At 38.7% G+C, this 23,751-nt stretch overlaps 1 protein-coding gene across 2 annotated transcripts in view; it reads left to right on the top strand.

The window, feature by feature from the left end:
* LOC137257351 (eukaryotic translation initiation factor 2-alpha kinase 1-like) overlaps nt 1-19,809 on the top strand; it is a 30,052-nt gene extending 10,243 nt beyond the window's left edge. Inside the window, exons 3-17 of one of the 2 annotated variants that reach the window (XM_067794671.1) lie at nt 844-1,029; nt 1,834-1,967; nt 2,980-3,014; nt 3,466-3,589; nt 5,022-5,102; nt 5,937-6,018; nt 6,781-6,847; nt 8,184-8,652; nt 10,022-10,112; nt 10,546-10,646; nt 11,876-11,996; nt 13,438-13,529; nt 14,094-14,231; nt 15,859-15,954; nt 16,716-19,809. In XM_067794671.1, the coding sequence (XP_067650772.1) occupies nt 844-1,029; nt 1,834-1,967; nt 2,980-3,014; nt 3,466-3,589; nt 5,022-5,102; nt 5,937-6,018; nt 6,781-6,847; nt 8,184-8,652; nt 10,022-10,112; nt 10,546-10,646; nt 11,876-11,996; nt 13,438-13,529; nt 14,094-14,231; nt 15,859-15,954; nt 16,716-16,916 (2,018 nt within the window). In that variant the 3' untranslated portion in view covers nt 16,917-19,809. The remainder of the gene's footprint in view (nt 1-843; nt 1,030-1,833; nt 1,968-2,979; nt 3,015-3,465; nt 3,590-5,021; nt 5,103-5,936; nt 6,019-6,780; nt 6,848-8,183; nt 8,653-10,021; nt 10,113-10,545; nt 10,647-11,875; nt 11,997-13,437; nt 13,530-14,093; nt 14,232-15,858; nt 15,955-16,715) is intronic. The other variant, XM_067794672.1, reaches the window with a different exon arrangement.
* The last annotated feature ends 3,942 nt before the right edge of the window (nt 19,810-23,751 follow it).

Here is a 23,751-nt window from a genome sequence, read left to right as displayed (position 1 = left end):
ATAACACTTTCATAGCAAAGTGGAAGTAATGGCTAAGCAGGCTAGGCTGTTGACGGGAGTGGGTTCAAATCCCAGATGGGGCACAGCCCAACAACAGTACTTGCATCTGTACTTTACTAAGAAACTGTAATCCAAAATATTAAAAAATAAGACAGTCTGATCATTGATACACTGAAGCTTTATCCCAACTCAAGGTCAGCAGTGTTTTGCATTGTGAGAAATCAAATGCAAATGTTGGTAACATATAGCATAACCATGAACATTTATTGGAATTTTCATTCAACAATCTTCACATAAATATCACTGATCAGGACACAACTACTCAAGCTAATAACTGTGGTGGAAGTGTTGCTGTAGGTGTCTTTGTTTACATATTATTGTTAACTCCTTTGAGATGCATTTAGAAGTTGATGTCATTGATAATTGAGCAATTTCTATGAATATACTTTTGTATTATTAATGTATTGCTGGGTAATGGTTTCAGCATTGAAACTAAATGTTGCTTACATTAAAAGAAGTTGTCCATGGATCTATCCCCATTGTTCACCTTGCTGTTAGCTCACATTGTTAATAAACACATTTCACATCCTAACACCATTGTGTCAAACCTGTACGTCCTGAATGTACGGTTGTCTTGAAGTAAAACCTTGGTCTCTGTGCATTTGTGTTAAGTCAGCATGTTATGATTGTGTCAGATCGTGGTGATCTAAACGTGTTAACATATGTCCTTCCAACATCAACAAAACAGCATTTGTATATTTGCATTTAGCATTCAGCATTGACCCTTGATGTTAAAGATTATTGCGTACACATCATTCATTCTCATTTAAATATTGTTTTCAGAGTCTGATTTGGATGGTGTGGGTGGCAATCATCAGCGCTTACCACATGTACAAAATGTACGTGGGGAGCCACGTGAGATTGTCCTACCAGGGCAGGTTCAGACCCACCTCTTGATCACTTCTCTACTTGAACAGATGTGCCTCATGGCTGTTGGGGATGCACACATGGCAAATCAGCTGTTTATCAGTAAGATTTAAGTCTATACATCCATCCTGTAAGATATTGTCTCTGCTTTGGCGTGGTTACTCATACACTTGTTACACCATGCATATTTGAATATTATAATTGTGGTATTTTCATTTTGCTTGCCTAATTGTTCTTTCATGACATTATTTGAATGTATTGTCTTTATCATATATCCATATCTTACCAAAAGCTAATTTAGTTGTGATGTCCAAATAGCATTATAGAATTATTTAGGGAACATGCTGAAAACAAATTCAAATTGTACTGTTGAAAATGTACCTTGATACACAGTGTGCAAAATTTATACTGGACCAGTTGTCCCTGGCTAGTAAAAATTCATCAGGACCACTGTGTGATAAGTTTACAGTGGTCCTGGTATCCAGTGAAGTTTGTATTGATAGATAAGAAAAACTACGAAAGTTATTTAGGACCAGTGGAATAAGAGAGAACCACAAATTATTGTCCACTCACTGGTCCTGTGGTCTTGTAGGAAAGTTTGATAGGTTTCTCTCCCTGTTTATAGAGACATACATTATCTTGTGTTTAACAGCAACATATGTTTTAGTTGGAAATGAAAATTGGACTAACGGAAATAATGATAAGGATTCATTCTGAATGTGTATTTTAGTATGGGAAATATCAGCCAAGTTTTCTTAAACTGATATGTTATCAAGTCAGATGTAGAGTTCCACTTCCTGTTATCTAATTTGTATACTGAAATCATTCAGTATGACGCTTTTTGCATGTATGTGCACAAACAAAAGTATCCAACATCTTTAATGACAAGTCATTGTTTTTTCGTAGTGATCTGTCAGCAGTTGGCAAAGTTAAGGGTTATCTCCCCGCTGACCTTCATCGATGAAATGAGCAGTTCTAGAGCCCGATACCGACTCACCCTCCATAACATGATACACAAGGCAAAGCGAGACATGTTCAAGGTAAGACAAGTCTTGAAAATTCATGCTAGCTGTTTTCACGTGAGGTTAAGGGGAAGTTTTTCTGGGAGCACAAATGCGTCCAGTGATGGTCATCCTCATTCACTAGTAGCTGTACCATTAACCGGTGAAGATATGGGTTAGAATTTGCATTCAGGAGCACATACTTGTCATGAGAGACAAATGACAGGATCATTTGGTCAGACTTGCTGACTCAGTTGCCACATGTCATCACATGTCATCATCATACTCATGTTGTTGATCATTTGATTGTCTGGTCCAAACTCGAATATTTAGAGAGTGCAGAGTTGGACAACAAAGAAAGAAAAACTAGTACCAAACCAAGACTGCACGGTATTATTGATATATCAGGATATTGCAGCTTTTTTAATGATAAATATTACAATATTTTTCCGGCAAAGCATTGTGTTGGGTAAAGAACATATGTAAAAGTTTTGTGATTATCTTTATGCGTTGAATTAAATCTACACACTTTTATTCATAGCAAGTGTTTTCCCTTGTTAATCAGTCACAAAACAACATACTATAATGCTGTAAACTGTATTTAAGAGAAAATAGAATCAATGACAATGCAACCTAATTTTGAAATTACTGTTTACGGAAGCATATCATGTATGTTTAGGGACTTATAATAAATATGAAATAGGACTGACATGTACAAATCGTGTCACTCACTGTCAAAGACATAAGTTCCCAATATATGGCACTATATGTTGCAAAATGTACCTGAATTTCCTGTACCTGTGCATTTTAGAAATTGGTTAGGTGAAGGAAACCCACTCTGTGGATAGTCAGCAACGTTTCAGTGTAGGAACTATCACCGTTATCAAGCATGTGTTCGTACTTACAGTTACACAGAAACATCACACTCATTGCAATGAAGAAATTGACTTTCGAAAGAACTTGGTTTTCCTTCATTAGTCTACCATGTGGGTTGAAACTTTCACTTTATGATTTTTCACTTTATGAATTCAACTGTTTTCCTTATTTTCAGCAAGCCTTGCTGGTCCACTGGGCCAACACACCTAGGTAAGAATGTAGTTAAATTAATTGTACAATGTCTATAATGAGTCCATTTGTATAGCGATGATACTAACATATGACTCATCTTTCCTCACATATATATGTCTGTTTCTGATTGGCTCTTCTGTTATTTTCAATGTACCCTATTTACAAGCAAGTAATATTTTCTATGCTGAAATCATTTGGTAGAAATTTTTTATCTTGAATAACACTGAATCATTCATGATGTATGGAAATTACCAATGCTTTTCGGATGCAAATCGATGAAAGGGAGATAACTCTAAACCTGGTGTTCTTTTCTGCAAAATCCAGCAAAAAGTTTTGTACCCATGCTTCCCACAATTCAAAATTAACATTGAGATGTCCTAACCATCCTACCCCGGATCTTCACGGGTCACTAATAAAAGGAGGAATATTTGCTCATTGTTCCATTGTAAGAGTCAACTTACTTTTGCAGGATGCCTGAAATACCACAACTAACCCACAACATTCCGAGTCTGGCGATGCAAGACTCTAGGTACAGGCATGAATTTGTTGAAACCTGTCGTCTTGGGAAAGGAGGATTCGGTTCAGTATTCAAGGTAATATTTCGGTATTTTTCCACACATAGATCGTTCAGTGTGCAATTTTGGAGATTTTTTTTCAGTACTAACAGTGCATCCTGGCTCATGGGTTTGGCTACACCATCAGAATTTGTGTTGTATCATAAAATAAGGTCACATTGTCGAAAATGTAGCACACTTGTTTAGCAATTTTCATAGCAAGTACTCAGTATCGTGTACATTCAACAGAATGTCCCCATGATGGTAAACAAGGTAAATGAGGAAGGGTTCTGTTTCAGTTTTGCATTGCCATTATTTATCATCTCAGTTTTATGATTGCTTCTTCATAGCTGATTAATGAGTAAGCAAATGTTTCTGCTTATAACAAGCATATTACTTTGTGTCACTTACTTCCCAATTAAAACACATGATTACAGTTTTAAGATGTTTGAGGATTTATTGTTACCTGCACCAGGTGCAACCTGTTACTTAAGGTAACTTGCACCAGGTGCAACCTGTTACTGAAGGTAACATGCACCAGGTGCAACCTGTTACTGAAGGTAACTTTCACCGGGTGCAACCTGTTGCTGAAGGTAATCTGCACCAGTGAGTTTTAATATGCATGTTACATATGGTGAAAATCCCTGTCATAGTTCATAATATTAAACCCTGTATTGTCAGGACAAGATTAGATTACTAATAGGCTGCTCAAATAGTGCATGATGAGATAATGAACAATTCTAATACATGTTAGCATGCGGAATCCAGAAACAGACCTAGGAATGCCAGTGTTGAATTGACCGTGATGTTTTACACATGAGCTTCACAGGTTTTTCACTTCCACTGGCATGGTATTAAAAAAATTCTCAAAATGTACTTACCAATACCATGCAATCACAATATTTGTTTGCTCAATCCCAAAGATGGAAATCTTGTTTGGAACATGTAAATATGAAGAAAAGATCTGATAAAGACTATGCATGCACAGTCATCATTAACTGTTCCGACAAATTTTGATGATGTTTGTCAGACTAAGTAAACTGAGGTTGTCACAGTCCAGAGTCACAGCATGAAATGATGGGGCAGTAGGGTAGCCTAATGCTTAGTATATTCACTCATCACACTGAAGGTCTGTGTTTGATTCCTTCATGGGTACAGTGTGTGAAGCTCCTTTGTCGTGTCCTTTGCCGTTGTACTACTGAGACCATACTCACTCACTCATTCTTGAAAAAAAGTATCTAAAACAAGAATAACAATGCTATACCAGTTACATCACTTGGTTTCTTGCATCTTGCACTATATTCAAAACTCTTAAACAAATTGTCTCTCAAGTTTTGATCTTCAGTGAAGGTGAGCTTCTGTACCGGTTAAAGCTTTCTCCTTGCAGAACTTAGTGTGCCCTCTATGCTTCAACTGCGACAATACCAAGAAATCTGATGTAGCGATTATCCATGTTTTCTTTGTGTTTCAGGCCAAAAATCGACTTGATGGACGAGAGTATGCTGTGAAAAAAGTCAAGTTTAAACATAGAAATGCAGGACTACTTTTAAAAGTAAATGTTCACTCATTTTATTTTACATTGTCTTCTTTTCGATGGGGACATGGCTGTCCTTGTCGTTTGTTTGTGGTGGCTTTTGTGGTCCTGTGCATAAAGCTCACGTCACAAATTGGTGAAGTTAAGCAGCATCGAGCTCAGAGTCTTTTGATGGGCGATGGTGTATTAACCGTTTACTGTGTAGAATTGTGTCCCTTGATAGGCCATTGATGGTAGTTTCAAATCCTCTTTTCTTCCTGATAATATATCTCTGTTTAATGGCACCACAGTGAAGTGGCAATGTCTGTCACCAGCACCAGTTATGACAAAATTTTATGGATGATCAGCTTCTTTATTTTGACAATGGCAACATTTTGTTATAGATTCTTATATTGTTTTCAAGCTAGAAAATAAAAATTTACACCAAAATGTCGCCATTGTTAAAATAAAGAAGTTGATCATCCATAAAGTTTTTTCATCACTATATCACTAAATTCTAGAATGCCACTGAAACTAATCATCTGTCACCAAACGTCACTTGGGAATTCCGACACTTAGATACCATGCCATCATGTAGGTGGAATACTGTTGAAAGCAGCATTAAACCCAACTCACTTAAACATTGGGGAGGGTGGGGTAGCCCAGTGGTTAAAGCGTTCGCTTGTCACGCCGAAGACCCGGGTTGGATTCCCCACATGGGTACAATATGTGAAGCCCATTTTCTGGTGTTCTCCGCTGTGATATTGCTGGAATATTACTAAAAGCAGCATAAAACTAAATACACACACTCACGCACTCACGCACTCACGCACACTTAAACATTATAACACTATTGTCCTGTTGATATTTCAGCTATTACGGGAAGTAAAGGCATTAGCAGGTCTCACACACAGCAATATTGTTGGCTACAATGCAGCATGGCTGGAACATGGCAGTGAGTATGAATTAATATTCTGGACACAATCACCTAGGTTAAAGAATGGGAGTTACATTCATTATAGCGCTAAGATCACTTTGTAAAAGTGAGCCCAGGTCTGCAATTAACGGTGTAATTGCAAGATATGTGGCTTGGAGATTGAGAGTCACTGTACTCTGACATGGAACATTGCAAATTTCAGTCACTGGCTTAGAGTTCATTATTTGCAAACATCCATACTGTACCTGGCATGTTTCCTCGCTCATATCACCATGTCCTTACTTATGTCTTCACTGACCCGTGAAGATCCAGGCCAGAACTGATCTTCAATGACCCATGCTTGTCATAAGAAGCGACTAACAGGATTGGGTGGGCAGGCATGCTGATTTGGTTAACCCGTCATCTGTTCCCATGTGTGAAGATCGATGCTCGTGCTGTTGATCTCAAGTAATGTCTGGTCCAGACTCGATTATTTACAGACCGCCGTCATATAGCTGGAATATTGCTGAGTGTGGTGTAAAACTCTGATCACTCACTCATGTCCTCACATATGGCCTCTCTTTGTCACATATCTCACACACATCCTTACATTCTTACTCACAGTGTCACATCTGTACTCACATCCGTATGGCCTCACTCACACACTTACATCCTCCCTCGTCATCCTCAGATTATGTCCTCACTACCTCGTCCTCCCTTCCTCAGAGCAGGTCCTCACTTCCTTGTGTCCTCCCTTCCTCAGTTTCAGGTCCTCACGAACTCATGCCTTCTCTCCATCAGTTTCAGGTCCTCAAACCTCCAGTGACACCAGCCACACATCAGATGACAGCTCCTCATCATCAGACAGGTGTGTGTGTGTTAATAGTCAGTTTGGCTTGTGTATGATGCAGAGGTCCTTTGCAGACCATGTGCATACAGTGTAGGACTGTGTTTAAGGGTACGAGTTGTTGAAGATGACAGAACATCAGACTTTAATGTTTGCATTGTTGGCTCTACTGTTTGTGATGGTAGACTTTGACCTTTGCAACTGATGTTTGTGATATAAGGCTTTGTTATGTGTAATAGATTGTTATGATGTTTGCAATAGTGGGCTCTGCTGTTTGCGATATAGGGCTCTGTTATGTTTAATAGAGAGCTCTGCTATGTGTAATAGATTGTTGTGCTGTTTGCAATAGTGGGCCCCAATGTTTGCAATAGTGGGGTCTACTGTTTGTGATATAGGACTTTGTTATGTTTATAGAGGTCTCTGCTATGTGTAATAGATTGCTGTGATGTTTGCAATAGTGGGCCCCGATGTTTGCAACAGGGAGCTCTGCTGTTTGCGATATAGGGCTCTGCTATGTGTAAAGAGTGCTGTTATGTTTGCAGTAGTAACAGATGTCCGTAATAGAAGGCACTGATGCACGTGATGTGTAAACTTTGTAGTGGATGAAAATTGGACTTTTGCTGTATTGCATGTATAACAGCATACATCACCTAACCAAGAAGGATAGCTATATTATAAAGCTGTTCACTGGTCGTGAGGGAGGCATCGGTTGAGATAGCCTCAATGCCTTCGGGCTCAGGGGACATAAACAAACATCGAGCGTCCTTGAACTCATGGCCCCGAGGGACCGGTGAACAACATATTTATCTAACCGAACACCTCACTGTTAATTCTGAACTGTTTGAAGCATGGGTATCGGATCGTACACTTCAGCAACTTGTGTTATACAAATGATTCGAATCTTGAATCTTGTTGTTTTTTCCCATAGGTATTGTCTTAGTAAAGTTGCTGTGATGTAATTCCCCTTCTTTATATTCACAAGGACTACGTTCATTTGAACATTGTGTCCAAATTTGTTTTTTGGAAAGAGAGTCAAATGTTTTTGTAGCCATGACTAGATTTTGTGGACAACACGAGAAACTGAGATTTAGATCTATCTCCCTTCCATCAATTTCCAATCACAAAACATTGATAAATTCTGTGTGTCATGTGTCATTTAATGTTATTCCAGATAAAAAAAATAATGATGTACCATGATGTACCGAATGAATTGCAGCTGGCAGCGGGGTATATTGCATTATGCCACGGTTGTAAGCAGGGCACATTGAAAATAATAGAAGAGCTCTCTGCCAATCAGACAGCGACATTTATGTGTGAGATAATAGGTCATAACTGAAACCGTAAATACTTGTTCCAGTGACAGCTTTGGTCACCAAGGCAACAGTCCAAGCGTCAGCATAGTATTTGGAGGCACCAACACAGGAGATGATTTGGATGACAGACAAGGCCCAAAGATCCTTGAACTGGATCCAAGTTATACAAATTCTGAAATAGGGCCCAACACAGAATTAACATCCAACTATCTTTGTATACCTCAGGCATCACATTCCAAGTCATTGAGTGTGTTCCGACGACAAAAGAGTGCAAACAGTTTCTTCACTGCCAACAAAGTATTGACTCATGGAGTTTCAGCACAAAACCACAACACCAGCACTGGTGGTGACGTTGTATTCACCGAGAGTCATTATGCAGAGTCTAAGGCAGTAACAAGCACAAGGAGGGTGTATCGCAGGAGCATCAGCTGTGAACCTGTTCCTAGTACTGAGAAGTCTTTTGGGAATACAATGGATCGAGATGACTTTTGTGGACACATGTCACCTTTTGATGTGAGTATGTGTTTGGGTTTTCAGATGCACTATCTCAAGCTTACAAGATAGGGCAGGAGTGAGTTGGTTTTGTTCACGCCGATTTCTGCAATATTTCAGTAATATCAGGCAACACCAGAAATATGCTTCAAACATTGTATCCATGTGGGGAATCAAACCCAGGTCTGCAGCTTGATGAGCGAATGCTTTAACCACAAGGCTAGCCCACTGCCCATTAAGGGTCCGAAAACTATGTGACTATAAAAATTAACAGTTAGTGGACATGTTTTCTGCTCATGGATCGTAGGCTTTCAACCTGACATTTTGCAGGAGAGAAGTTTCAGTCCCAGTGGACTCAACAGAGAGGCCAACCCTTAAAACTTTGGGTGTAACCAGTACATTTTTGAGCATTAAATTAGGCCATTACACTTAATCTGTGAAACTTATGCTTTTCTACTCATTTTATGAAAATCAGTATAGTGGATAATATTTCACAGGGAATTGCTTTGTAACACACCGGTGCAGGGGTTAAAAAATAACATGATAACAATAGAAATCACTTTATGATTCAATTAATGCCTAAGGGATTACAGTGTTTTTTGTCTCATGACCAACAATTTTCGATGTATGGAGCTTCATAATTATTGGTCATTTGTATTTCTGTCTAGAATATTCCTTTTGTGAAAACATGCACCATGTGGAAGCAGCCAGCAACAAGTATTATACTTTTAAGGTGTAGATAACATTTTTTTAACGTCCTATGTTACACTTTGGCCCAAAATAGGGTTGGCATCGCTGACACAATCATTGAGTAAATGACAATTCAGGAAACCAAAGAATGTAACGTGATATTACCCATATCGGAAGCAGAACACAGGATAGTATTTTTCCTGTGAGTCCCTAGGAAGGCTACACCTTTTGGTGAACGTTGATGGGCTGTTTTAGAAAATATAACAGCATATCAGTGCACTTCGATATGGGGATTCCCCACATTGCGGGTTTCCTTATGAAGAATATTAATGCTGTTTTCATTTTAGCATTTTTAAATAAAAACTCATATGGGTGATGAAAACAATAACAATCTCATGACGGTTATGTTTTGTTAATTATGTAATTCTCTGGCCAAGGTTCAAGAATTACATCATTAATATAGCTCAGGAAAAGATAATCTGTCTTTACCCGTCGCTCATTAGTTTTTGTCTCAATTCATCATAAATCATACATGTGTCCTTGGAGACAATCTAAAGCACCTATATTGAAAAGAATGTTTTCAAAGGGAAGTAACTGTAACTAATTAGCATAACATGCAGGCCGCTCCCACATTTTAAGACCTTGACTTCATGTAACACTATCTGATGATGAGATGACATACTTCCCTTTCTGCTTGCAGACCAGTGTCACCTTGTACATACAGATGGAGTTGTGTAGTCTCACCTTAGCTGACTGGCTGGTACAGAGGAATGAAGCAATCAATGACACAGGTGTGGACATTGTTCATGGATGAATTGTGGTACTTATGAGAATAACATCCAGAAATGGAGAATGTTATAAAAACAATATTCTTTTAATGTGTTTTGCTCATTTACTGATTAAGAATCTATGACGTCTTTGAGTGGCATTGATATATTGAAAGGTTGATGAACAAGATGGGTAGTTCTGTAGGTAACTTCCTTGTTACGCTATGTGTGAATTTCGGGTGTAGATGCTAACACTGTTATCACTTATCAACTAATAATGGGATAGTTTTAGTTATAAGGAAAACAAGATTTGATGTGAATGATGTGTTGACCTCATTGGTCTATCTACCTGACACTTTGTTGCAAATCAGTACAGAACCATTCTACTATCTACTTACACAGGAACAATAATGTAAGATTGCACATATCTGAAAAAAATTAAACCTGCCTGTTTCAGATCTGAAAAACATTGGCAGTGATAATATGAGGATATTTCATCAACTTCTACGAGGGGTTGATTACATACACTCTCAGGGCCTAATGCATAGGGATTTGAAGGTAAGTCACTTTCACAACACCATGTAGACCAGCCTTTATTTGCCCTACTCATTTGTGCTCATGACCCTTGAATCCAAATTTGCCCATACTCACAAGCCTGAGCCACTTGGTCTTATCACGAACTGAAAAGGGTGAAATGACATCATTAGAGCCTGTGACATAAAGGGTGGTAGAGTACTGTGATTACACGATGCCATTTAGAAAGTGGTCAAATGCAACATATGTCATATTTGGGATTTCACTTTCTTAGTAAAGTACAAATTCTAGTACTTTTTTCGGTTGAGTCCCATGCGGGATTCGAACCCGCACCCTCAGAGTCAGGCACCTAATCGCCAGCACACAAAGTCAGCCGCCTAGCCCGCTCAGCCACCGCGACTTCCACGACTTCCAGAGTACTGTAAAATCATTTTTCTCCCCAGGATACAAAAGTCCAAGGACATTCAAAGCATATATAATCTTACCACATTTTTTATCATAGAATATATGTAATTATAATTTATGACTGAAAATCTGAGTGGATTTTGTAAACAATAAAACAGTGTATGATACAAGCCAAAAACTCGGCCAGATATCAGGGCTGAATGAAAATGAATTTAACCAGACCAGACAAACCAAAGAATATTACTGGAACAATGTTTTCTAACATTTTGACCAGACCATTGGACTGGCTAGCTGTAAATTTAGACCATCTATCAGAAATCGTCCTGTCTTGGCGGTCAGACAGGCGTTATTTCATCCACTGGTGTCGATCCAGTTAGTGTCCGTGCAAGCATTATACATGCTGTAACTCCCCATGGTTCCTAGAACCTTCAGATTTGGGCAGTCTGCAACCCATTCTTATACTGTGTTGCTTAGAAAATACTATTTTATGGTTAATTAAACATAAATTTAAAGTTTTAAATATAAATCTGTGATATTCTTGTTACTCGCCTGTCTTTCATGGTCACGTATCGATATGTAGGATTTAAGATTTTAGAAAGCAGTTTCAGCTCTTTGTCCTTGGTAAAGACGTAGTTATTTGTCTTCATATGGCTTGAATACTGCTGTGTAAAACAACCATCAAATATCATACATCCTCCAGTCCTCAGTCCTTTACTATTTCAGCGTGACTTAAAATTTGATAGTGCAGAAAATTTTTCAGAAATAACTTTAAGATAGGATTTCAGTCAGTGCCTGGTTGTGAGGGAAAGATGTAAACTTTATGGACTCTTTTCCATTTGTGATTTCAGCCAAGGAATATTTTCCTCCAGGGGTCATCCCTCCATGTAAAGATTGGAGACTTTGGTCTCGCTACAGAGGACATCATGAGCAACGACGGAGATACTGTGTTATCTCCATCTGGATATAAAGGTACAAAAATACAAAAGCTTGCATATCAGGGCTGTCGGTCAACTGCACCTGTATCCATGCATTTAGTGCTCGCTCAAGGCACTCTGAAAAGGGTTAATCTATGTACAATGTATACAGAAGATTACAAATAGTTGGAGTTAAAAAGGAAGAAAAGATCTAAGAGACAGTCAAAGTAAACTTATCCTCAGTACATTTCGTGACACTCCACTACTGTGTCTAACAAAACCTTATGGGAGGTCGCTTCAGGTAACCTTTGAGATTGACCAATCAGAACACAGATTACCAAATCGCGAAAGTGGACATTCACACATACCTTTTGAACTTTTTATCTCGAAAAGATTCATACCTAACGATTCTGAATGCTATTTAGTGTACGATCCCTTCTGGGTGATTCACACGGCGCATGTTACAACCATGACAACGGTGAGTAAACAGTCCCTGAAAATAGTGTTTTTGGCAATATTCAGGGATGTCATTTTGCGGAAATATTGGCTAATGCTAACCATGTCAACAGAACCCCTATAGCATATATATAGCTGGTCAAATAACTATGTTATATACAGATTTTTGTTTGTGGTGAGATCTGTGTCGGTAACCTGAATATTTTGAAAGTCCCTCCAATCCCTAAATAGTAGCCGTTGTTTGATTAGTTAAATCTATTTAACCATCTCGCGTTTGATTGGACGGTTATAAGTAGTTCAAAGGTTACCTGACATGACCTTCTACTAGGTTTTGTTAGACTCAGTGGTGGAGTGTAACGAAATACACTGAGACAAAGTTTACTTAGACTGATCTAAGAGAAAACTGTGAAGAGGTAGTGGTTTTTTAGAAGGGACTTGAAAGTGGTTTGGCACATTGACGTATGCTAGCATTGAAATCCAAAGCAGTGCTGCAGTGTAGGCAAGAGTCCTCCGACCATAGGAGACAAGTCTGACTTTAGGGGCTGCTAGTAAGTACTGATTCTGGGATCTTAGACATCTTGCTGGTCAATTCTACACAGACAGCCATCATATCTCCAAAGATGGCCGAATGTGTTTCTAGTATTACCGACATTGCGTCCGATAGGGGCATTGTGTTTATGTTGTTACCACTAAACAACCGATATCGCTGCAATTTTTTCGCGAGTGGACTGCTTTTGTTTACATTTGAGATGCAATTCCTTCAAATTTGCGGTAATTACTTCAATTACTTAGGGGGGCCTGTAACCTGTAATTCAAATTACTAAGACTGAATGTATAGCGATGCAGGTGAATTACAGTGCCTAGAAAAAAAACAGATATTGTTTCATTTATGTTATATGTTTTGACAAATAGCTTGAACATAGCATTAACTCTCTCACTGTCTATTTTGAGTGAGTGAGTAAATGCGAATGTGGTTTCATATTGTGGTGTGTTGATTGACCCATGTGCTAAACCCTGTCACTGTGTGGAATGTGTTACAGAAGTGTTCAAGTTCGACCGTCACACAGCGGAAGTGGGGACTCTGACATACGCTGCCCCGGAACAGCTTAAGGGATGCATGTACGACAACAAGGTGAACATTAAGCAGAATGAGACTAATAAGATACAGAGATCAGTTTGTGTGTACAGATCTGAAGACACCTCCCTTGGCTTTCTAAGTTCTCAGAATGAAGCGTTTATTTTTCGGTATCTCGCAGATAAATACAGAGTGATCAGAGAGATTCAAATGAGAATCAGAGAGTCGGGCACCAAATCACCTAATCCTTGATGGAACTCAAGCTGAGGAAGCTACTTGAATCAGTACTTAACTGAGAAAGTGTAATCTCAGAAGCTGTATTTTGTGGTGACTGCTTTCTGTGTGGCATTATATGAGTTCATAGTCTGCTTTCCAGGGGATCTTCTACACAGGGTACATGATCTGGACTACCAGTTTTGTAATGTTTATCCTTATGAAGTCACTGACTGAGTGGGTATTTCGCTGGCTGCTGGCAATTAGGTGCCTGACTCTGAGGGTAAGGGTTTGAATCCCAAATAGTATGTAAACCCCAAAACGTACTAAAATGTTCTTTACTGAGAGAGTGAAATCCTACATATGACATATGTTTCAATAATTTTACCTTTTCTTTTCAATTACCAGTGTGACATCTTCAGCCTGGGTGTCATTTTGTTTGAGCAGTACAATCGCTTTGTGACAGAGATGGAGAGACATGAAGCTATTACAAGTCTCAAGAAGGGAGAAATACCAGAAGGATTCTCCCAACACTGGTCAGGGCAGGTATGGCTGTTTGTAATGTCTTACAAAAATACAGTCAAACACCTTTATGGTGAAGCTGAAGGAATCTATTTAAATACTTTTAGTTATTCAGGGATCATTACAACCACAAAATGATGAATAAAGAACTAATGCTCTGATTTCATGACTTTTAAGACCCATGAAGGTCCGGGGTAGAATAGGCCTTCAGCAACCCATGCTTGCCATAAAAGGCGACTATGCTTGTCGTAAGAGGTGACTAATGGGATCAGGTGGTCACGCCCACTGACTTGGTTGGCACATGTGACTGGTTCCCATTTGTGCAGATCGGTGATCACTGGATTGACTGGTGCAGACTCGATTGTTTACAGACCGCTGCCATATAGCTGGAATATTGCTGAGTGCGGCGTAGAACTAAACTCACTCACTCACGACTCTAACAATAAATGTAACACTTCAAAGTTCGACACAATAGTGTTTCACTAGCAGCTTCAACCATATCTTTGCTATTACAGTTGACCCAAGTTGACAGCTTAAATAATTTACTGACATTTGTATGAAAACAGAACAAATTTGCCTCAATATATATGCCAAACTTTTCAGTTCCAAATTGTATGGAATCAGTGAAGATCCCATGCTTGTTGTACCAGATAACTAATGGGATAGGGTGGTCAGACTCGCTGACTTTGTTAACATGTATCATCTTATCCCAGTTGCATAGATCTGTGTTCATGTTGTTCATCACTGGATTTTCTGGCCCAGATTGGATTATTTACTGGCCGCGATCATATAGCTGTCATTTTTGTTGATGGTGGTGTTCAACAACAAAACCTAATTTAATTACATGTTTTTTGTTAGGCCTTATGTATTTTGTTTACATTAGTTTCACCATTATATGATCATGTCTACTCAACTAGAACAAATCACAGAGAGAAAGAATGGAGATCTACAAGTTTCACTTTACCTCTAATTTGACAGTCACATTTCTTTTTCCATCCTGACCCTGTACAACTTCGTGCTAAACATTTTCAGGTTCTTTCTCTTGCACTGCTGATTTTGTTTATCGCAGATTTTATTGAAATGATTTAGGAAACAACACACCATGCAGAAGTATTAAGGATTATAATTGGGAATTAAGTGGCAGAAAATATACATTAAAAGTTGTATGGGCAACATAGTTTGATGTACGCCTTTTTATAGCAGTGTCACCTGAGTTGGTAATTTGAAGATTGATAAGCTGGATGGCTGACTGTATGAAATGTAAACAAAATGGCATCTGCCTTTCGACTGGATATTTTAAATCAGTGGAACATATTCTCACAAACTTAAAACTGCTGTAAAAGTAGTTATTAGTGTTTAAGCTGAATGTTATAACAATTCAATGAATACAGTTGTTTAAGGAAAGCAGTGAAAGTTCATAAGTAAATGAATACATAGTGAACTGATAAACAGCTGATTGAATGGTTTTCAAACTCCATGCACTGCATGTGTCATATTATGATGTCATACAATTGTTAGCGACACAGCTTCTCAGTGGAGAAGTTACTGTGACAGCATGTAATATTTTTGTCCAGTTGTCGCCCTGCTGGGTGACGAATGAAATGAGATTATTTTACATGAAGGTAAGATACAGATTGATGTTATGTTCCAGGCAAAGGCAGTGTTGAAGATGACTCACACTGAACCCCTGGAGCGTCCATCGGCCAAAGACCTCCTTACAAGTGACCTCTTCCTGACAAAAGATCAGGTACGTCCCTCATAATATTTGCATATTTGCACTGGTGCAACCCAGTATTACAAAGTGCAACCTTATTAGGTGCATCTCAGTTGTTGAGAAATAAATCAACAATAAATCTAGCATTATAAGCATAAATAAGTCAGCTCATTTTCTTAGACATTTTGAATAGCTATGGCACGGAAACATTGCTGGTCAGAGACACATCTTGGCTATGACAGCTCCTAGGTTGCACCTGGTGGAAGTAGGTTAGCATCTCTGTACTATGCATTGATAAAGTAATACTGAATACTATCAGGTAGGTATACTTTTCACTCTGATTTTACAGCAATTTACCCATTACACTTTGATTTATGGCATCCCACAATTGATTATTTTTGGAATCACAAGACTAATGTGCATGGATTGGTAGACAGTGTTATTTCAAAATGCAAAATGAACCCAAATAACTGTCACTAATGAATCAAAGTTTTCATTGTTCGAACCGGGTGGTTATATTTTTACTCATCACTTCAACTGAATAATGTTGAGCATTCATTCATCCATCCATTTTTCAGTCCTGTCCATAGAACCTGCCCACTCAATCGCTCAACCACCCACCCACTCACTCGACCACACTTTAAACAGTGTCCTCAGTATGTTCTCACCCACCATTCACTCAGCCAGTCACTCACTCACTCACTCACTCACTCACTCACTCACTCACTCACTCACTCAAACCTCAAGCATTTTGTCATCTCCTGTATTTACAACTTCATCACTGATCATTACAGATGATCCACAACCTTCAAAAGAAGGTATCAGAACAGAAGGGTGACCTTGACACGCTCCGTCATGACTTGGAAGAGAGAGACCGTCTGCTGAAGATTGTGGTGAGGGAGAGGGAGGAGAGAGACAGAACTATTGCTCAGCTTCAGGAAGAATTGGACATGATAAGACTTGAGATGTTTAATTCACCAAAGTTTAACCAGTGAAGACAATTACAGAAGTCTTTTTATGATGGTGAAAGGTTGGGCCGTTGTCAAGTTACAGGAAAAACAAGACATAATCAAATCTGACATGTTTTTACTAAAGACCTTTACCAAGGGAGTTGACTTTAATCTTTTTTATGGTGACAGAACTATTGCCTTTTCTGGGAAGATAAAGGTCTCAGGTTTGAAGTATTGGAACAATCACTCAATAAGAAGTTCAATCCTCACCTGGAGATCAAGACTACTGTGGAAAACAATTCGACATGGCTGGACAAATGATGACAGTGTCTGAGGCAGACAAATAGTGCTGTCAATTGTCCACCTGTAAATTGGTCTCCTTGTAGCAACTACTTTCATATGGTGCTTCATGAATAAAATCCAACAAGTATTGTGCAATTGTTTCTGAGGACTGGATGAAGATTATTGTGTCGAGTGAAAAGTCATAGCATCTTGTGTTCAACATTGTTTCATCAGGGAGGACAGTTATCTCAGGTTTTGTAGAAGAGTATGAGCATCACATCATCATCATCATCATCATCATCATCATCATCATCATCATCATCATTGAAGGGCAAACTCAGTGGTGATTACGGGTTAGAATTGCTCCACAGCAGTCAAACTTAGTGGTGAGACTCAGAGACTTGATTATTCTCGTCACAATATTGATCACTGGATTGCCTGCTCCAGATTAAATTATTAATGGGTTGCCATCATATGGTTGCATTATACATTAAACATAGAGGGCATTTATAGAGGACAAATTTTGATTAAGGGACTTTCATACCGGTACAGCCATACACTTGAACAATATGCAGTACATGTATGGATTGTTATGTGTGATTTGATGGTATTATTATAAACATGTGAGTGAATGAGGGAGTTTAGTTTTACACCTCTTTTAGCAATATTTAAGTAATATCACAGCAGGGGACACCAGAAATGGGCTTCATACATTGTACCCATGTGGGGGTCTAACCCGGGTCTTAGGCATGACGAGCGAACGCTTCTACCACTAGGCTACCCCACTGTCCCTCATATGAATGTAATGCAATACTTATATTTCATACAGGTGTTTCTGTTTCACATTAAAAGTAAAAATGAATGGATGTCAAAAATGAAACAAATCATTTACAATGTCTTGAATGATCTGTGCAGGTTGTGACAAATCATCACATATCAATGACAGAGGCTGGCCTCATGGAACACTGAGTATAAGATCATGGCCAACGCACAGCATGGTTATATTTCTGTGTGTAGGATGTCTTGTCCAGGGGTAAGTGGGGTAGCCAAGTTGGTTCCCCAAATAGGTACAATGTATAAAGGCCAGTTGTGGTGTCCCTTTATGTGATATTGCTGGAGCATTGATCTAAGCAGCCGAAAACCAGTCACTTCTTCTGAAATAAAGTTTGAGATGTACGATATTTCCTTGAGTATGTTGGACACTTGTTTTCTCATAATACCCCCAGTTGTCAAGAGAGGAGGTGTGTCACAATCAGATGTTTAAATGTTGTTTTCTTTTCCAACACTAAGCCATTCAGTGAACTTGTTATACTGGAAATACCATTTTGACAAGTTTGCAGTGAAATAGGCAATTTTTTCATGCAAAGTTACTGGTTATACAAAGTTATGATGTTGTATGATCAACGGGGACATAGTACAGTGGAAAAACAAAGTACCTTTGGTGGATATTGGCACGATACAAATACAAATGTGACTTAGTTAGATATATGTGGTTGCAAACACTTTTGATGAAATAATCGAGTGTATATTCAGCAAAATTGCAGTTTCTAACAGGTTTTGCAATAACTTCTTTCTTACTGCCAGGAGACGATTGCTTCTTGTGCATGTTGGCAAACATGCAAAACTTGTTTTAAAATACCACTGATGTCGCTACGAGATGACTCGTAGGGGCAAACTGGGCCAGACATTGACACTATGAGCATACTCATTCCTGCAGTCAGTGATATGTGGTATATTTAATACTGCTGAGTCAGATACGACAAACTTTATGGATAAAAAGTTTCTTTTTTTTGCTGGAGATGCAACATTTCAATGCACAATCTTGTATACTTGTTTGACAACGATACAGGAATGTGTATCACAATGCCACATCTCCTGAATAAAGACTTGTTCATCTATAAAGTTTATCCTTTTCAGGTTTTGCAATGTTTACGTCTTAAAATCGGTCCCATATATGGTGATGGTTACTCATAATATCAGTCACTAGATTGACATTTGTTTCACAGTGTTAATGTTTCCTGTTTAAATATTTTTTGTTTTCATGTTTCTTAATTTGATTCATTGACTCACATCAGTGATGTTAGTGAGTGAGTTGAGTTTTACGCTGCACTCAGCAATCGGTGATGTTAATTCATCTAGGTTTTGTTCCGTCTCTCCTGTGCATTTGTCCAGAGGTGGTTGGGTGTTGACTGGCTGAGTTTGTTCACGTATCTCAAATTACACAAAATGCATGTGATTGATTTCCAAGATGTTATAATGAAAAATGACATTTGTCAGTGACTTGCAAGAGAGGTGTCCGTCCTGAAAATTACAAACTTTCACTCAATTGTAAATTTACACATACATGCAATTAAGATGTATAAAGTATATATGGTGTGTAAGTAACAGTGATATGCTCCATCACTACTTCACTGGTGCGTAGTGTATAACATGGATAATGAAATACACTAAGTGGATGCTATTGGGTAAAAAGATGGCTGAGAGTTACTGTTACTTCACAGCAGTGTATAACTTATTATGGCTGATGTGTGACTGTGGGATAGCAAGACTGGTTCCTGGTTAATTGAATCATGTTACTGTGTTGATCATGAATCTGTAAATATGTTGTTTCTATTTAATTCTGGACTGTTATATTGATGAAAAGTATCTACATGTATACATGTGTTTGTCGTTTATTGTTCAAATTCCTGGTATGTCACAGTGGAATGGAATGTTGAGAAAGACATACCATTGTTCAGTCAAATCTATGGCATATGCTCACCAAGTCAGGCAACCCAGTTCATTCATTCCTCTCCCTTATTGAAAAGCTAACATCGTTTGGTCACACACAAATGACCTGTGAGGATCTGAGTAAAATTTGGTCTTCTGCTTGTCGTAAGGGGCAAGTAATGGGTCATGGCAGGTGAGGCTTCTTTGAAACATGTCATGTTCCAATTGCAGAGATCGATTTTCATGTGTCTGACACTGAATTGTCTGGTCCAGACAGACAGCTTCCATGTAAATGAAACATTGCTTAGGGGAGCATTAAACAACAAGCGGGCGAATGACTTCTTGTCTACATCAACTACACAGCAAGATCCAGGTTCAAATCCCCATATATGCACAAATATGTGATATGGCTGGAATATATTTCTAACAAGCAGCATAAAGCCATGCTCACTCTCGCACCCACACTCATATTGTAGATTTGCCAATGGAAGTTTCAGCAGTCTGACTCCTAGCAGTACAACTGCTGCAAGTTTCTTTGATTCGCATTCCAGAAGTTGTGGAGATGAAGAATGAGGACATTTTTTGATGGACATACATTTTTTGATGGACATTTCTGTATAGGAAACGTTTTGACACAGACTCTATTGTTGTCTAACTGTTATTATTAGGCAATAGAGAGTACATTTCTTCTATGTATTAGGGCTCGGTACAAAAACATTGACCGCTTTTCCAGATGTTCCTTGCTAGAATAGGTTTATAGTGATATAAGTTTATAAGTTTGTAAGTCTATATCAGGATGGATACAGTAGTGTTTCTCAATATACATATTTCTCAAAGTGTGTTAGGCTGTACAGACAAAAAGAAAAGATATTCATCTTTAATTAGATTCGAATCACGCATTTTACATATCCTGTCATCTTTTTAAATTCCAAAATATCTTCCCGTTTCTATTAATCATGGGAGGAGCAACGAATTTTTACAAGCGTGATTCTGTATTTCCGAACATTCAGAGATGATGAATAGGTTTCATTGTATATAGATCGCTTAAACATTATGTAAAAACGAAAATTGTTTGACACAGGCAATTCCAGGGATACATGTGTATATCTTGTAGCCTTTGTTTAATGGATATGAGGAAATTTGGATTCGTGTCTATGCACTGTTCTATCCATATATTACCGAAACCAGATGAAAACAGTAAATGATAAAACATCTTTAACCCAGTTGCGTTTTCTATTTCTGTGGTACAGAATCATCATATTGTAGCATTTTTTTATAATGGCTTATTTAAGATTTTTGACCAATATTTTCCAACTTTCATTTTTTAATCAACGTATAATGAATATCTTCCACATTCGTCATAAACTATTATGTTTGAAGTTGTAGCTTTCACATGGAGGAATTTTTAAATTGCACACAAGCATACGTTTTTAAGCGTATCAAATGTTTGGAGTCTATCATACAAGCACAAATCTATTATACCAGAACAATGGGGATCCCCGTCAAAGTCTGGAGGCCAAGAATAGGGACAGTCTTAATCCGAGAGGTTGTAGACAGGTAGAAAATCTTCGACACTACACTCCTCAGTCTGGCAGGACGCCAGATATGGCTCACGCACACCGACTTGTGTTGTGTGGGATTCTGATATCAACTCTAACCTTCTAGGCACCCATACAGCAGCTTGGATAGAACATAAGGCCCCAGACATGATTCCACCACCACCCTGTGTACCTCAGGTGAGATCTGTGAGAATGTTTCACCAACACGGTGTTTGTTGACAGTACGAAAACCGGGTAATTATGAATGGTGTATATCTCTGACCACCTACGTACCATCAGGGATAATCTACCACTGCATCATCTGTATATAGTCGCCCTGGTACCTTCTATGATGATTCATTAAGATGCTGACGTTGAGCTTATCCTTGGGCCTTGAACTAGGGAACTGGAAGAGATGAGGAAATCTATCATTATAGAGTGGGTGAGTTTAGTTTTACGTCACACTTAGCAATATTCCAGCTATATGGCGACGGTCTGAAAATAATCGAGTCTGAACCAGACAATCCGGTGATCAACAACATGAGCATCGATTAGCGCAACTGGGAACCGATGACATCTGTCAACCAAGTCTGCTAGTCTGACCACCCGATCCCGTTAGTCGCCTCTTACGACAAGCCTAGTCACCTTTTATGGCAAGCATGGGTTGCTGAAGGCCTATTCTACCCCGGGACCTTCACGGGTCTATTATTATAGAAATAAGGGAATCAGGGAAAAGATTATCAGCGATGCGCATACTGTTAAAGTGGACATAAATTCAATACAAGAAGAGTTAAGTGAATTACGAGCAGACATCAAGGCCACTAAAGAGGGACAAGAAGAAATCAACCTTGATATAAGATATCTAGTGGACAATACGTCTGTTATGGAAACCTGTTTCGAGGACTTAGAGGTGAGATTAGAAGATCAAGAACAGTGACATAATCAGGATGTGCACATGCCACTTATAGGACAAGTGGCAATCTGTCAAGCTCCGGGAAGTCCTTTAGGAGAAAGCAATTGGCAAAGCCAATGACTTAACACAGCACCAACGAAAAACTGTACAGAGGCTTAGAACAGAAAACGCAGGTATATGACGCTACTACAAAGGTAATAAGACAGCCGAAAGAAACTGAGGAGATTCGAACATGGACGGTAGAACCAGGACCTTTATTCTCGAAACGTTCGTAGCGGTAAGAATTCTTATCTTTGATCGTAGCCAGTGTGTTAAAAATAGGCTTAAGAAGTTCTTAGGTCTACGAACGTTTCAAGAATAGCTACCCTGGACCCCAGAGTCAAGAAGATCACCATCTGGAGATCGTAGAGAGCGTGTGCTCACGTCTAGGTGTTGCCCCCATTACGAGACACACCAGCTTGGTAGGCAGGGACTTGGTGATTTTACGCCTCAGTAGAGAGATACCGACACTGACATTAATGCTGGCACTCTGCGGGTAACAAGTGACGTTGTTGACTTTATATTTTGGAATATTGCAGGTACGTACAGCAAGTTAAGTGACAACGATTTTGTTAGTTATAATTACAAATTTGATATTATTGGTTTATGTGAAACATGGACCTCTGATATTGACTTAGGCATTCACATTCTATGAAATATATAATAACAAGGCTGAGAACATATCATGTGGAATATTTGTCATGGTGAGAAAACAGCTAAAAGAATTCATAATGAATATTATATCGACTCTGCAGACCGTTAAAGCCCTTACCCAATAAAAATACAGATATAACTGGGAGATGTCCTGATGGGGCAGCCGCAGAAGATGATGTGGTTGACGTTGTCGAAAGACATTGAAAGTGTCACACCCGATGTCAGCACCAAGAATTTTCGAGTACAAAGAGCACGTCAAAGTACGGTCGACCTGGAACAGCTGTGAGAATGAGCTGATTGTGATTCTTTGACAAAGCATCGAAATGCCTTCAATATGTCTTGGCGTTGGTTGTGCAAGATGTTTTTCCCCTTCATGCGAACTTTTTGTTTTTCCCCTTCAGAAACTAAATGCATTATATCATTAATGTTATTCAGGTCACGGTGTGTGAGTAACGAGTGAGTGAGTGAGTATAGTTTTACGCTGCTTCTATTAATATTCAAACGACACCACGCCAGAGAAAAACATTTACTTCGCCATATTGAACCCATGTGGGGAATCGAACCGGAGCAGATCAGCACTTACTGAGTCGACCTATACGATTGTTGGAAAGATATAATGGAAGATTAATAAGATACATTTAATTAAAGTGTGCCCAGTGAAGTAAAATATAAGCACAGAGATTAAGTTTAAAGGTGTTGAGTTGTATGAAAATATATTGTTTTGCAACTCATGGTCATTTCTACT

This window comes from Haliotis asinina, chromosome 12 (assembly GCF_037392515.1).
Source record: "Haliotis asinina isolate JCU_RB_2024 chromosome 12, JCU_Hal_asi_v2, whole genome shotgun sequence".
Taxonomy (NCBI): Eukaryota; Metazoa; Mollusca; class Gastropoda; order Lepetellida; family Haliotidae; genus Haliotis; species Haliotis asinina.
Note: the sequence above shows the minus strand (reverse complement) of the source record. Positions and strands in the feature narration are given on the sequence as shown.